The sequence below is a fragment of the Patagioenas fasciata genome, chromosome 27 (assembly GCF_037038585.1).
Source record: "Patagioenas fasciata isolate bPatFas1 chromosome 27, bPatFas1.hap1, whole genome shotgun sequence".
Taxonomy (NCBI): domain Eukaryota; kingdom Metazoa; phylum Chordata; class Aves; order Columbiformes; family Columbidae; genus Patagioenas; species Patagioenas fasciata.
In genome coordinates, this window is record NC_092546.1 from 2,889,725 (window position 1) to 2,905,977 (window position 16,253).

The following is a 16,253-nucleotide window of genomic DNA, read 5'->3' on the forward strand; positions in this document are numbered from 1 at the left end:
AGAGGCAATTGATAAGAGTTCTCTTAATTTCGCATTGCTGTAAGAAGAATTTCATTTTGGAGACTATGCCGATCTCAAACTAAGCGCAAGACATCCTGTCTTTGGCATAAAGCTTCAGCCCTCCCACCACAAGAACTCCCCCTTTTAATTTGCATTATTAAACTATATTTGTTGCAGAAGGTGAAACAACCCACCTCCTGCTTTTCCCCTGCACCCAGCAAAACGCTCCAAAAAACACCCCACAAACAAACCCAAAACCCACAAGGTTTTCCAATCTATTGTCGGTTCAGGCCTTCAGAACGGCATCGACACAGCTGAAGGTGGAGGATGTTTTATTTGGTTTGGTTTTTAAAATCAGCATTGCCACTGGAGAAAAACTATGAGTGGTCACGGGCTGGGTGTGAACACAGGAAAGGGACAGCGCCTGCACCCCGAAGACACTCGGAGCCCAACGCAAACGCATCTAAAATGAGAAAGTAAGACCAGAGGAACATTTCTCGACGCTTCACGAGATAATACAAAATTCTAGTTTACTGAGCTGGGTTTACAGAGGGTTTTGCAAGCGTGGGACGTGCTGCCAGTAACGGATGCTGTGACTGAGATCTTTAACTTGCATTTATTATCAAAGTCATACTGTTTACATCTGTAATGTCAACGAGATGCCACAACTACAAAAAAAGATTGTGCACATTGCTGTTTCAATGCAAAAACCAGTAAAATGGAAATCCATTTGTTAAAAAAGTAATTAAAATTACTCCAGAAAGCAACTGAATTGTCTTAACACCTTTACATCCAGTCAAATTAAAATGGTTAACAAGAAAAAATACAAATTCAAAAATCTGGTATCAGTGTTAAAAAGGCAACTACTTAAGCGTTTCTATCGATTCGCACATCGATCTCCCTCCCGCGGAGCTGGATGCCGTTCATCATGCGGCAGGCTCGCTCGGCCACCTCTGGGGACTCAAATCTAACCACGCCACAGCCTTTAGACTTCCCATTCTCCATCTTGATATCAGCGTACAGGACGTGACCTGAAACAGAAATGAAAGGCTCTTGTTTAACCTTGGAACGCTCTACCAAATCATAGTTTTCCATCAGAAGATACACCTTGAAAAATGAGCATTACTCTGAAACCTAAAGCCGCAGGACAACGTTAGCAAGTCGTCGTTTTAAAGAAGTGTTCTTGGTTTAAAAGGTGAATTAATTCAAGGTGGTTCTTGATTCTCACTCAGATGCAGATAAATGGAGCAAAGCACAAGGTAACGAGCTCCGAACCAATGAGGCTTTGCCATCGGATAAGCAGCACAAGAAACTGGGGAGCAAATCAGGGGACACGAACCATTGCCATGAGAAAACCCCCAAAAGCTCAATAGCGAAACTCAGTCAGCAGCTGAATTCCCAATTTTTTCAATTATTATATTTTTTAATGATAGTTTTCCCAGACAACCACGTTCATTTAGATATAAAGAATCTGTGCAGGTGCTTTTCACCAGTTGTCAGGACTTTTCTATCTCAATTCCTATCTCTTTGTGCAACTACAAAGAGGCTACAGGGTAACCCAGCCCCTGAGATAGGGGGCATAGAATAAACACTTAAAATAAAAAGCATGTGGTAACGGGGTTATCAAATGTCCAGGTATTCATCTCAGCATTGCAGAACTCTTGCTGATATAGCAGGGATGGTAAACATCCTCACGACACCTGTCAAGTTTAAGATGTAGTGGTTCAGCAAGTCCGAGTGAGATTTTAGTTAAGATAGTTGTGTCATGCACGCACAGAGCCAGGAGTTAACTGCTTAATTCATATTCAATTCTCAAAGTCATTCCCGCGGATAAAGTAACTTACCGCATTCATTAAATTTATCTTTCAGCATTTTCCATGTAAAATCAAAAGGCAGCTGTGAAAAGAGGAGAACAGACCATTACTGAGGGTCTGCCAAACAACCTGTAAGCACCACCAGCTCTTCAAAAAAAACATTTTCCATCCCGGGACAGCCCCAGTTCAGCATCTTCCTTTACAGAAGCTCTTCTCCGGTTAAGGAAATGGTTTAAACTCAAAAGCCTAACCCCCGCCTTGGCAGCATCCAACATTAGATATGCTGACTGCAGTCAACAGAGCGCAGAGGAGACCGCATCAGTAACATTTTCAGGAGGGAGGAAGAAGGCTACTCACATTTCTCACAAATATCTGACAGGCTTTTCTGGCCACCCCAGCTGCAGGTCCTCCAGTTCCTCCAAGGGAGCCTGCAAAATTGCCTGCAAAGTTTCCACGTTCCATGTCCATGGGTCTTTCAAAATTGCTTCCCATCGCAAGTCCCATTCGATCTATTCCTGCTCCCATGCCCTGACCCATAGCAGGACCCATTCTTTCCATATTAGTGGCTCCAATGCGCTCCAAGCCCATCCTCTCCATACCAGCAGCACCCATACGCTCTATTCCTATTCTTTCCATAGGAGTGGCACCTATACGATCCAAACCGGCTGGCATTCTCTCTATCACCTGCCCCATTCCAGTGCCCATTCCGGCAGGGACCATCCTCTCCATGCCTATCCCCATCCTCTCCATGCCAGAGCCCATCCGCTCTACGCCTGATCCCATTCTGTCCATGGTGGTGCCAACGCGGTCGATGGCAGCGCCCATCCTCTCGATACCAAAGCCTATTCCAGACCCCATCCGTTCTATGCCAGAACCCATCCTCTCGATAGCCGGGCCCATCCTCTCAATATTAGGAGCGATGTGGTCTATGCCCAGAGGGGCCATGCGGTCAATTCCTGACCCCATTCGCTCCACGTTGGAGCTCATGCGATCCAAAACGAGCCCCATCCTATCTATTTCTGACCCTACTCTCTCCATCCCGTGCCCCATCCCGGAAGGAATTCTTTCTATTCCCGAGCCCATACGATCAATGCCAGGTGCCATCCTCTCAATCCCAGGAATGCTGGCATTTCCACCACCTAGAACACAACACAAAGATCATCAATAATCATACAAGGACAAAAAACCCCTAACACATGTTTACACTGCTGAAATGCTTTAAGCTCTGTCATCTTTCATAAAAGTGACTGTACACTGTGTGCTTTGTTGCTGCAGAATATAAAGTTCCACACAAGAACCATGGCAGAACAGCCTCTGTAAAGTCACAACACGTTTGGCCTTTTCATGGGGAAAGAAATATACAGAGGCTGCACAGTAAAGTGTTCTCTTAAATCATCTAATGTGTGATGCCCATCTCTACCAGATTCCTAAAATGTCTGGGAGGAAAGGAAGGAAATTAAGGTTTCACCACATTTTTCCTCCCTACTGTCTAGACTGCAGAGTGGTTTAGTGACAGAACTGCATTGTGAATCATTCAGATCATTATAACCAAACAGACGTGATTTTTATCTAGAGTTCAGGTATGAAAAGTAGGTAGAAGTACTTTGCGTCCTGTACTTACCTATTCCTCTCTCCAAGGTATCTCCAAAACTACGAGACATTCCCATTTCATTTCTTCCAAATTCTCTTTCAAATCCTCCACCCATGGCACGATCCATCTCTGAAATATTAAGTTTGATACGTCCTTCAGGGTGTCTAAGTGACCCTGGAGAGAATGTTTTAATACAAGCATGATTTTTAAAGGTTCACAGAATCCCAGAATCCACTGGGTTGGAAAAGACCTCAGATCATCAAGTCCAACCCTTGGTCCAACTCCAGCCCATTGACCAGATCATGGCACTAAGTGCCATGGCCAATCTCAGTTTCAAAACCTCCAGGGCCGGTGAGTCCAGCACCTCCCTGGGCAGCCATTCCAATGCTGACCACTCTCTCTGCACAGAATTGCTTTCTCATCTCCAGCCTCAATTTCCCCTGGCAGAGTTGAAGCCCATGCCCCCTTGTCCTATTGCTGAGTGCCTGGGAGAAGAGCCCAATCCCCCCTGGCTAGAACTGCCCTTCAGGTCGTTCAGAGAGTGCTGAGCTCAGCTCTAAGCCTCCTCTTTTCCAGATTGAACAACCCCAGCTCCCTCAGCCCCTCCCCATAGGGCTTGTGTTCCAGTCCCTTCCCCAGTCTTGTTGCTCTTCTCTGGACCCGCTCCAGCACTTCAATCTCTTTCCTGAGCTGAGGGGCCCAGAACTGAACACAATACTCCAGGTGTGGCCTCCCCAATGCAGAGCACAGGGGAAGGATCACTGCCCTTGTCCTGCTGACCACACTGGTTTGGATACAGGACAGGACACCATTGGCCTTCTTGGCACACTACTGGCTCATGTTGAGCTTCCTGTTCATTAGTCACCCCAGGTCCCTTTCTGCCTGACTGCTCTCCAGCCACTCTGTGCCAGCCTGGAGCGCTGCAGGGGTTGTTGTGGCCAAAGGGCAGGATCCAGCACTTGGCCTTGTTGAACTTCATCCCATTGGAATCGGCCCCTTTTTCCAGTCTATCCAGATCCCTCTGCAGAGCCCTCCTGCCTTCCAGCAGCTCCACACTCCCTCCCAACTTGGTGTCATCAGCAAATGTGCTGATGATGGTCTCAATCCCATTGGTTCAAAGCAAGGCAAGTTTTTCTATGGTGTTCTCCTGATCATTTTATCATGTCTCTCCACTGTTACACACCCAGAGAACACAAGTCAGGAGTTGGATATATAAGAAAATCCAAATGCTCACCGCTCATTCTGCCCATGTTCATCCCAGCGGGGAAGCGACCGAGGTTTTCCAAGGCACCAAAAGGACCTTCCATTCCTAAAAGAGAATATTTTTCAGGGATTCTTTAGCACAACGCATTTCAACTCAACACCAGCTTCATCCACATCAGGAACATTCCCGCAAGCACCAAGACAACTCTACCACAGCTCTGCAACACAAAATTTGGTGACACCAGATCTCCTAAACCAGGAGCATCTTTAAGTCACACGACAAAAAAACATTGGCCATGTTTTATCTGAGGTATTAACCCTTCCCCATACACCTTTTTACTACCCAAAAAGAACAAGTTATTACTAAATTGGTGACGATTTCAAAGAACACAAATATCTGTCCAAGCTATATAGACGTGTCAAAAAACACAGCTTACCTCCCATTTTATTCATTCCAAAGCCCATGCCTTCCATTCCCATTCCTCAAAATAAAAGAGAAAGCTTTATGTAGCAGATGTAATTCTAGCAAAGTTCAGCCATTAGACTGGCTGGAGAAATAAAAGCCAATACAACATGTCCACTGTTTGGACTGAAGAGCTTACATGTGATAACTCGGAGTAGATTGCAACATTCCTTCTCAGAAAATAAAGCAAAAATAGGGGAAAAAAAACCCATAGGCATTTATAAATTGAAAGCTGAATGTGTGCTACTTTTTAGGTGGCTCTTTAAAACTTGTGCTGTTTCAACATATCCTAAACAAAGATTTGCAAGCCCACTAATAAGTGTTGAAAGTGACAGATGGTTTTAAAAGTTTAATGTATATTTGCAGTGTCTGCTGCTCATGCTCAAGAGTCAGAAAATGAGAGCTGTGCCTTGGCCATAGTGAAAAAAATACTGGAGCAATTGGTTAAATTCAAGTTTCCATCATCAAGCTCATTATTTAGCTCAACAAAAACTCGTTTGGTTTTTACACTCCTAATACACTTCAACTTTTTGTGTAGGCAAAACACAGCTATCTACCTTCTACACAGCTTAAAGCTCTCATGAAACAAAAGCATAGGAGTAATCTTCTTACCTCCAGGTCCCATGTTGCCCATTCCCATGCCTTTGTTTAAATGATTTGCATCAATAGGTTGACCTCCAGGTCCTAATCCCATGCCAATACCACCAAGACCATCTGAAGAAAATATTCAGATATCAAAAAAGCCTTCTTTCCATAGTTTGACAAAACAGCAAGTTTTATTCTTAAGTAATTGACTTCCATTCTCCAAAAAGCTTGCTGTGTTCCCACTTTGGGGTGTGTACGTAAAGCATGAATGTGTATATTCAGAGTAGATGTGTTTTGAAATATACTAAAAACTATCTTGATTTTTATTTCTTTTTTTCCTCATAATCCATTTTCCATCTCACTACTGAGAAAACTTGCTTGTTTGGTTGGTTTTATTAAGCTGACTCCTGAAAAATAACTGGCTAGAACACTGCTTATTTTGTGCAACTCCTCGATCTAAGGAGAATAGAGTGGGCAATTTAGTATAAAGATCCTCTAATCTTTGCACGATATTACCCTTGATTGACAAATGGCTTATTTCAACCTGTCATTATGATAGCCACCTATAGAATTCAGAGCACACAGCCAGCCTCTTCTCTGAGCAAACAAAATGTATCATTCCCAAGCAGAATTTTGAATCTTTCAATCTTAATTAAGGATTCCCCAGTCCAAAGAAAGAAGGAAAAAGCCCCCATATTTTCCTTATAGTTTATCAGGAAGAAAGAGTTCTCTGCTTGCACTTGCATCAAACAATACCTTAGTGGCATTTTTTGCCTATGGAAGAGGAGTTTCTCATTTGCAGCTCAGCATCATAAACACAGGAAGCATTGAACCTTGTTTTAAAACAACACAAGATATCCCTTCCCCGCTCTGCTAAAGGCCAAGAAACAGGCTTCCATTGGTACGTGTTGAGTTTTACACAAAGATCATTAAATAGGAACCCAAGGGCTTTCTCTTGAAAAAGAGATACACCATAGAGAAAGCCAAGGCAGCAATAGAACCCATCAATGATATTGTTGCTGATCCACAGAAAACTGAACTAATTAAGGGGCAGATTGATTGTCGATGGCTAAAATTGTGCAACGCCGCAGATTTGATTGCCATGCCTAAGAAAACAGCAACTGGCTGAATTAAGAGAATTAGGGGAACAGCCACACTTGCCATTTTTGCTGTATTTTGACAACTCACACCTGTGTTCCGCTGCCTCCAGCTCTTCCCTTCCAACCCAGGCCCTCCCTGCTCAATACTTCCAGTATCACAGCGCAGCTGAGGTTGGAAGGGACCTCTGGAGCTGAGCTGGTCCAGCCCCAGCTCGTTGCTTCCCCTTAAGAAACCTGAAGACCTTGAAGATTCTCAGGTCTTTAATTCAGCCCTTTCAATTGAAGGAAAGGCTTTAGATACCCAGAATATCATCACATTAAAGGAGGCACAATTTTCCCTATGGACTGATCAATTAAGTTTCCATTAAATCCCACTATTAACAGTATTTTTACGAGGCATTGGGGGCTTTGAATTGCAATTGAGAGATTTGGAAGCCTTGAGAACGTGAATGGGATACTGTTTTAAAACAAGCTTCTAGCTATGAGCTGAAAAAAGTAACAAAAACAAACCAAAAAAGACAAGACTGAGCAGCTCTTCTCTATTATTTCCCCCTTCGATATTATTGAGAGCATTTGGATCCCAGCTTTCCAAAGTTTGAACCAGAGCTTTACTGGGGCTGGGATCAGGCCCCAGTTGCTGAACAGCAATATAAGAAAAATATATAACATGTTCAGTCATGCAGGAGAGACTTACGAGGAAGTTGTTGGGGTCGCTCTGGAGGGAAGAAGTCTCCTTTGGGAAAGGCTCGTTCGTCCTAAACACAATTCAATACATTAAAGTTGGCGAGAAAACTATCGCTTGCCCCTTTTATTTTTAGTTAAAACATAGAAAGTTCAAATCAAAGCAATCCGCACTGTACTTTCGATTGTCTTTTAGCAAAATAAGCAGAATTCACCTTCCCCGATGGTGTGGGTTGATGTGACTGCGAATTAGGCAAGTCACAAGTTCCCTCCCGTGTTTTGACCCGACATTGCAACCTCACGTCATCCAAAATCCAAAAGCACCATTGGCAGGTCAAGAAGCAGTAAGAACTTGACATACTCACCATTTTTACATGCATCGGTCTGTCAAACAGCAGCTGCCCATTGAACATCGCTATTGTTTCATTAAGGATCATTGTTCAAGTGCTAGAAACACAAAGTCTTAAAGCTCTAAGCGCTATCTGATGCAAAATACAAAAACTCGGTCAGAAAACCACATCTGTCTGATCACGGATTATCAAAAATCCTTCTGCTTTCTCCAAAACTGAAAAGCTTTGAAATCCAAACAGCCAAACATTCAAAGAATAGCTTTGTATATTTAAAACGTGAGTTAAAAAGTTCATTAAGAGGTCACTCAAATGTGATTCCAAACAGCCCAGGTGTTTAAGCGTTTCATCAGTTACTTTAAACACTTAAAACAGAAGAAAACATGCAAAAGTTCTCAACATTTCCAAATCAAACTTCGAAATATGCCACGCTAGCGATTCATCTGAAATTTGCATAAGTCTTCATCCCACAAGGCTTAACTTTTTAGGTGCACATGCAGAAGGGAATTTGCATTCAAACAGAAACTGGTGCTGGCAGAGAGGATGAAGGAAACATTTTCCTCATTTCCATCCTATCGTGACAAGTTGAGAGATCATGCCCACAGTAGCATCTGTACTTTGTCGTTGCTTGGTTTGGTTTTGTAGATTGGCACCTAGCTAACCAGCGCTTGCACAGTGTAAGGAGAGAGGGAACAGAGGAACACACAATGCCACAGAATCCCAGAATGTCAGGGGTTGAAGGGACCTGGAAAGCTCATCCAGTGCAACCCCCCCATGGAGCAGGAACACCCAGCTGAGGTTCCACAGGAAGGTGTCCAGGCGGGTTTGAATGTCTGCAGAGAAGGAGACTCCACAACCTCCCTGGGCAGCCTGGGCCAGGCTCTGCCACCCTCAACTGGGAACAAGTTTCTTCTCATATTTAAGTGGAACCTCTTTTGTTCCAGTTTGCACCCATTGCCCCTTGTCCTGTCACTGGTTGTCACCAAGAAGAACCTGGCTCCATCCTCCTGACACTGCCCCTTTCTATATTGATCCCCAGGAATGAGTCCCCCCTCAGTCTCCTCTTGTCCAGCTCCAGAGCCCCAGCTCCCTCAGCCTTTCCTCACACGGGAGATGCTCCACTCCCTTCAGCATCTTGGTGGCTGCGCTGGACTCTCTCCAGCAGTTCCCTGTCCTTCTGGAACTGAGGGGCCACAACTGGACACAAGATTCCAGGTGTGGTCTCCCCAGGGCAGAGCAGAGGGGCAGGAGAACCTCTCTGACCTACTGACCACCCCTTTCTAACCCACCCCAGGCACCATCGACCTTCCTGGCCACAAGGGCCCAGTGCTGGCTCATGGTCACCCTGCTGTCCCCAGGACCCCCAGCTCCCTTTCCCCTACGCTGCTCTCTAATAGCTCATTCCCCAACTTACACTGGAACCTGGGGTTGTTCCTGCCCAGATTCAAGACTCTACACTTGCCCTTGTTCTATTTCATTAAATGTTTCCCTGCCCAACTCTCCAGCCTGTCCAGGTCTCTGGATGGCAGCACAGCTTCCAGTGTCACCACTCCCCCCAGCTTGGTGTCACCAGCAAACTTGCTGACAGTCACTCTATTCCCACATCCAAATAATTGATTAATACACTGAATAATACAGCCCCAGCACTGACCCCTGAGGCACTGCACTGGATCCAGGCCTCAACTGGACTCTGCCCCATTGACCACGACTCTCTGGCTTCTTCCCTTCAGCCAGTTCACAGCCACCTCACTGCCCGCTCATCCAGACCGCACTCCCTCAGTTCAGCTGTGAGGATGCTGTGCAGACTGTGTCCAATGCCTCACTCAAGTCAAGGGAGATCACGTCCACTGCTCTGCTATCATTCATCCATCTTGTTATATCCTCATAAAAGTCAATAAGGTTGCTCAAGCACGACTTCCCCTTGATGAGGCCATTTCCCACGTATCACTGTTTGGACTGGTGTCTTGTAAAACCAGCCGTTATCAAAGAACCCAAAGCCCTGCCTGTAGCACCAGTCCTGTAGGCAATTGTCTACAGACTGAATTTTTCTATTCCCTTCTATATCATCACCCAAAACTGGGAGGAGGGAAGAGAAAAATCACTTGAGTCCCATACTCTTCTACCATCTGTCCCAAGGCCTTGAAATCTCTTTTCATTCCTGTCAGACTGTGGGATGCAGCTTCCTCCCCACCTGTCTGGAAGATCAGCAGTGGGTAGTAGTCCATTGGGCGCACCAGGTTGGGGAGTCTCCTGGTGATGTCCCTGATCCGGGCTCCAGGTAGACTGCACACTTCCCTACGATGAGGGTCAGCTCTGCAGATTGGGCCCTCCATGCCTCTCAGAAGGGAATTGCCTACTACGATTACCCTTCTTTCTTTCTTATCTGAGGCGGTCTTGAGGCCTGGGGTCAACTGCCTCTTTCTATGTGACCTCGTAGGTGGGCCTTGCACCACATCCTCACCTACCTCCTCTTCAAGATCCAGGGCCTCAAACCTATTACGGAGGGGCACCTGGGGAAGCAAAGCAGGTAGGAAGGGGGATTGCCCATGGCCCTAAACTGGAACCTGCTTCCAACCCTCGTCATCTTTTCTGTCCCCTACCTCTGCCGAACAGCGACAGGGCAGGGGCTGTCTCAGGTCTTCTCCCTCTGCCCGACAGGACAAGGGGTTCGTCACCTTTTGGGGGGTATCTCCCTGGAGCATCTGTGAGTGGCACGCCAGAGAGTTACTCCACCAGTCAATTTCCTTTTCGCACTCCCTGATGGTCTCAGCATCTCAATCTCCTCCTTAAGCTTTGCAACCATGCTGAGCAGATCTTGCACCTGCTCACCCCTCACCCAGGTGGGATGCTGCCATCATCACCCAGCAGCAGCAGGCTCTGGCACTCCCTGCAGCCACAAACCTGAACAGCCACGGTTTGGGGCAGACAGTCTGTCTGAGTTGCTACAGCCTTCTTCAGACAAGCTCTCTTTCTGCTCGAGACCATGGTCCACAACAGTATGACACAGTAGCAACAGGTGAGAGTCTAACTAGCAAAAGGTGACAACCTCTACACCCTAGTGCTCTAATTGCTTCTCAGCCTTTTGGCTAAGATCAAGTGTAGCATATTGTGTAGGTCAAGCCATCATACACTGCAAATGGCTCCGCTGCACTTCTTCACCTCCCTCATGTCAATTTAAGACAGATTTTTCTCAGAAACTGCATTTTAATAATAGCTACAACTTAGAGATAGAAACTGACTACTTGACCTAGAAATGCATAAATCCATGTGGGAAAGGGAATCCACTTTGATGATTCTCAAACAACACCAATTATTTCAAGATGGACTTTTTCCGCTGGTTTTTTTTTTCAGTTTTCTTAATATTTTCTGTTCACTGCAATGGCCTGATTTACTGTGACATGGACTATCCTCACTCGTAATACTAAAATTTGTATTTTCATCCTGTTTACCAAGTTATTTGACTACCATTTACCATCATTACTCTTCAAGGATACATATAGCCTGAACAGCCTCTATAGCTTGCTCAAAAGTGACGGTGCCGATCCCACGACTTTTGCCATCTTTATCTTCTAGGATGTCCGCCCGCACCACGACACCGGCCATGCTGAATACTTCTTTCAGTTTCTTCCAACCAACCTTGTAATCCAGCTGCAACACAAGCAATGTTAGAAGGATGAGAAAGATTTCCATCAAGAAACCGCTTTAGTTTTCTTAAATTTCCTTTTCTCATACCAGCAATTTTGAGAATGGAGAGTCTTCAGAGATCAGATAAAATTTAAATAGCATAAAGAATGCTAAAGAGTTTAACGCAGTGTTCTTAGCTCTGTTCAGAAATACAAATTAATAAATGCCATACAAGCTACTTCTTAGTTTACAGCTTCGCTAGCACAGAGAATCAACAAGAGCAGCCACAGATTGAGTTACTCCTCAATTTTACTGGAGCAGAGCTGCAAATTTAAGGCTTTTCTTCTAATTAGTGAGATTTAACTCTGTTAGAACCCAGATGTTCTGCTCACTGATTCCACAGCACTTACATTTGCAACAAAGACAGTGCTCCCAAGCCTCCCTGCCTGCAAGGCGTGAATGATCTCGTTGGGTATGTTGGGATTGTTGAGGATGCTGGGTGGGATATTGATCATGCCGGGGCCGCCTGGGCCTGGACCAATTCCCATCCCACCGGCTGTGGCCATGACCTTCTGCATCGCTCTCCTGGCGTGTTCGCCATCGGGATCCTGCAAAAACACAAACAGAGGCTGTTCCCTTCATGCTCCACTAAACCCGTGGGGACTTAGTGGCATTACTAACGATCAAAACCTCCAGCCAACTACTTCACATATTGCCATCCACTAACCTATTTTCTTTTAACCAATATGCCAGCACCTTTCAAGTTATCAAGTTAATCCTACTCGCGCATTTCCCATGATTCTGAAAGTTTTTCTCTATTATTTGATATCAACACCAAAGCTCACAGTTCATCTGTTCCAAAGACCAATAAACCCAGAATGGTACTGGGAAGGTTTTGGAAAACCAATGTCAACTAACCCTTGACATCTACAAAACAAGGCAACAACTTGTTTACTTTGCACTTGGACTTCTTTACAAGACAGTGTGTAAAATTACAAGAAAATTAGCTTAAGCAATGCCTTTTTTCCCCACCCACACTGGCTTTCTAACCCCCCAAAAAACCTTATCCCCCTATTACTACACAATCTCCTGATTTTAGGACATGCTAGAGAAGATGGAGCATAGGATGAAGAATTCAAGGAAGGAAATAAGATGAATTATTGTCACTTTACACTGAAAGTGAAGGTAAGCACCTTCACAATACAAGGTGGACGTATGTTACTGAGGTTGGAAATGTCACACTATTCAGTGAGCAAAACGCACCAGCACTGCGAGACCGCTGAAGAAAGTCAAATAGAATTAATCAGTCAGAAATACAGGTGCTTTAAAAAGAAAAGATATTCAAGTTAATTTGAATCTTGATTTGAATTTTAAGCCTAAACAACAGACATTTTGAAAACAGGAGAAAGGATAGCTTTCACATGATTATTTCAGCTACAGAAAATCATAGCAGTCTGAGGTGAAGATCACATTAAATGAACACCAGGCCCTTCTCAATTTACATTGCCTATTTCACTGTTAAAATAAGGTATTGATTAAAACTAGATTAGTTCCAATAGGAAGCGTCTATTATAGGCCACCAGATCAGGGTGAGGAAGTTGCTGAGGCTTCTACAGACAGCTGAGAGCAGCCTCACAATCACAGGCCCTGGTTGTGGTGGACGACTTTAACTCCCCTGATGTTTGCTGAAAGGACTACTCAGCCAGCCAGCCACAGTCCAGGAGATTCCTCCAGTGCCTTGACAAGAACTTTCTGATGCACAGGGTGGAGGAGACTACTAGAAGAGGTGCACTGTTGGATCTCATCCTCACTAACAACGAGGGTCTGGTTGAAGTGGTAAAGATTGAGGGCTGCCTTGGTTGCAGTGACCATGAGATGGTGGAGTTCAGGATCTCATGTGGCAGGAGCAGGATAGCAAGCAGGAGTGGTTGACATTGGAAGCTGTGGTGCCATCCAGAGACCTGGACAGGCTGGAGAGTTGGGCAGGGAAAAATTTAATGAAATAGAACAAGGGCAAGTGTAGAGTCTTGAATCTGGGCAGGAATAACCCCAGGTTCCAATGTAATTTGAGGAAAGAGCTATTAGAGAGCAGTGTAGGGGAAAGGGACCTGGAGGTCCTGGGGACAGCAGGGTGACCATGAGCCAGCACTGGGTCCTTGTGGCCAGGAAGCCAATGGTACCTGGGGTGGATTAGAAGGGGGTGGTCAGTAGGTCAGAGAGGTTCTCCTGCCCCTCTGCTCTGCCCCGGGGAGACCACACCTGGAATCTTGTGTCCAGTTGTGGCCCCTCAGTTCCAGAAGGACAGGGAACTGCTGGAGAGAGTCCAGCGCAGCCACCAAGATGCTGAAGGGAGTGGAGCATCTCCCGTGGGAGGAAAGGCTGAGGGAGCTGGGGCTCTGGAGCTGGACAAGAGGAGACTGAGGGGGGGACTCATTCATGGGGATCAATATGGAAAGGGGCAGTGTCAGGAGGATGGAGCCAGGCTCTTCTGGGTGACAACCAGTGACAGGACAAGGGGCAATGGGTGCAAACTGGAGCACAGGAGGTTCCATTTAAATATGAGAAGAAACTTGCTTGGGGTGAGGGTGGCAGAGCCTGGCCCAGGCTGCCCAGGGAGGTTGTGGAGTCTCCTTCTCTGCAGACATTCAAACCCGCCTGGACACCTTCCTGTGGAACCTCAGCTGGGTGTTCCTGCTCCATGGGGGATTGCACTGGATGAGCTTTCCAGGGCCCTTCCAACCCCTGACATTCTGGGATTCTGTGAAGCCAGGAGCATTATTATACAAACTAAAGCCTTCTGATCAGGCAAAGAGCCTTATCTATTCTGTCCTTCATTTTGATTGTGTCACCTGAAGGCCTTCATGCTCCTCAGCAGTGAGGCAGCCAACGCAGAGAGCTGGCATAACCACTGCTAACGACCTCCCACAATAACTTCATTAATTCCACGGAGTCTGATTAGGGCACTTGGCTGGGATAGATATTGCTAAAGTCTCTAATATTGGTACACTACTGCTTCATTGATTTTGAGTATTATTTCTGTTCTGTCTGTATCATAGAGGCAGAAGCATTCAAGTATAACAACAGTTTCATAAAGAATCTGTTGAATTACAACCACCTCTTCTCGAGGACTGATACCAAAGGGCAACACGACTTCCAGTGTTCATGGTGTATCATTAACTGGAAAACTGATCCAGCGGCCCACTCGCAACAGCTTTTTCTTCCACAGTCCCCTTCGAGAGGCCAGTGCCTGCAGACTTCCAGGTGCAATTGTGTTTTTCTAACCTTCCACTTGACCTTGTCCCTCCTTTAAAGGGTAGCGAGAGGTCACTAGTGCCACGAGATCTCAGCAGCAGGCTCACTGCTCCCAGAACTCACCACTCAACTTACAAAATCTGCAAGATCTGAGAAGTGTCACCACTTGTTGTCCCCATCCTTCACTCCAAGCTCTCCTCAGATCTCAGCAAGAAGCCGCTATGGGCAGATCTTCCACATGTCTCCTATCTTAGACGCATGCGATGTCTTTGACCCATTAAGTGGGCAGGGCACAACAGAACATGAAGTCCACTTAGCCAAGAACACAGCTCACATACCCCAAGGCAATGCTAACACTGAAGTCAGTCTCTATTTCTGTTTCATTGAACTTTAAATGCAGCTACAGGTTCCAAACTACTACAATCAAACTTTAAACTTGTCAATGGTTAAGAACTCATGGTGCAGTTGAGCATGTCATACTGGTTGACAATAACAAAGCCACTAAAACGAAAGTAAATCTTGGAAGTATTTCAGAAATCAGCCTGTTTTATGGAATTGTTTGCAGAATAAATTATAAAGAGGCAGAATTAAAAGTGAAGGTAGTCAAGAACAAACAGTACTTGTGCAGGTTTCTTCTTCAAATCACTTAATAAGAAAAAAATACATGTGGTTAAAGCCAAATTCTTGCTTTATCCGACTTCTGCAAAGCTACCATCAGCACCTATTCTTTAAATCAAGGTTAGTCTTGATAATCATGTTCAAACTCAAGTTCAGCGGTACATGCTGCTGGTAAAAAAAGGCTGATTGCCTTTTTTGTTCTTAATCCTGTTTGATGAGTCCTGGCTCTGTCAATTATTATCTGCCAACGACTCAGCCATAAATCTCAACTAAGAACTACCCCTTCACCTTCCAAGTCAACATACAGAAAGAACACATGCACGTCTTACTTCTTTCACTTTCAACGGTCTTCCACCAAGACTATGCTTGTTCAAAACCTCTGCAGCCTTTTTCATGCTTTCTTCCATCTTGAATTCAACAACACTGTAGGGATACAAGACATCTAAGAACATTGCTTATTTCTTAAGGTTCCTCATTTCTTGCTATAAATTCGTAAGTGAACTTACGCGCATCCCTGGTGAGGCGATTTCACAGGCGAACAACAGGGAGAGAAGAAAGAAGAAGCAAAGTAAGTAAAAGCACAAAACACACAAAAACCTTTTTTAAAAAAAAAGTCAAATCACATTAGTTTGCCCTGATAGTGAAAATAAATGTAATCTTACCCAATAAAGCCTTCAATACTTGAATTCCATAAGATATCATTTCTTATGCGTTAACAGGATTAAACTGTAGCTTCTCAAGTTGTAACAAACAGAACTAAGTCCCGATTCTCCAAGAAAAATACCACACGCTTCATGTGACCTGCTCTTCTCTGTCATACAGCGAAACCCTTGCCATATTCTCTCACCCTAAATCCATATCCTTCAGTACACTTAAGTGTGCTCCTATTTTTTTCCTCGTAAGATACTGTCGCTGGACTAAAGGACTTAAGTACCTATGAAGGCAATATGCATTTACGTTTAGGAATGGGATTCT

General features: G+C 45.0%; 1 protein-coding gene across 4 annotated transcripts; it reads right to left on the minus strand.

Annotated features, from left to right (window-relative positions):
• Nucleotides 1-597: 597 nt before the first annotated feature.
• HNRNPM (heterogeneous nuclear ribonucleoprotein M) lies at nt 598-15,918 on the minus strand. Of its 4 annotated transcripts, none has more exons than XM_065858499.2 (13): nt 15,785-15,918; nt 15,608-15,701; nt 11,819-12,016; nt 11,279-11,432; nt 7,803-7,852; nt 7,451-7,511; nt 5,684-5,785; nt 5,046-5,090; nt 4,640-4,714; nt 3,436-3,534; nt 2,172-2,953; nt 1,845-1,896; nt 598-1,031 (listed from the first exon to the last, which is right to left on the minus strand). In XM_065858499.2, the coding sequence occupies exons 2-13, from the start codon at nt 15,683-15,685 to the stop codon at nt 868-870; spliced, it is 1,860 nt and encodes a 619-aa protein (XP_065714571.1). In that variant the 5' UTR covers nt 15,686-15,701; nt 15,785-15,918; the 3' UTR covers nt 598-867. The 4 variants fall into 4 exon arrangements, with proteins under 4 accessions (XP_065714571.1, XP_065714569.1, XP_065714573.1 ...); XM_065858497.2 differs by having other exon boundaries at nt 3,436-3,579; XM_065858501.2 differs by lacking the exon at nt 5,684-5,785.
• Between the last annotated feature and the right edge of the window lie 335 nt (nt 15,919-16,253).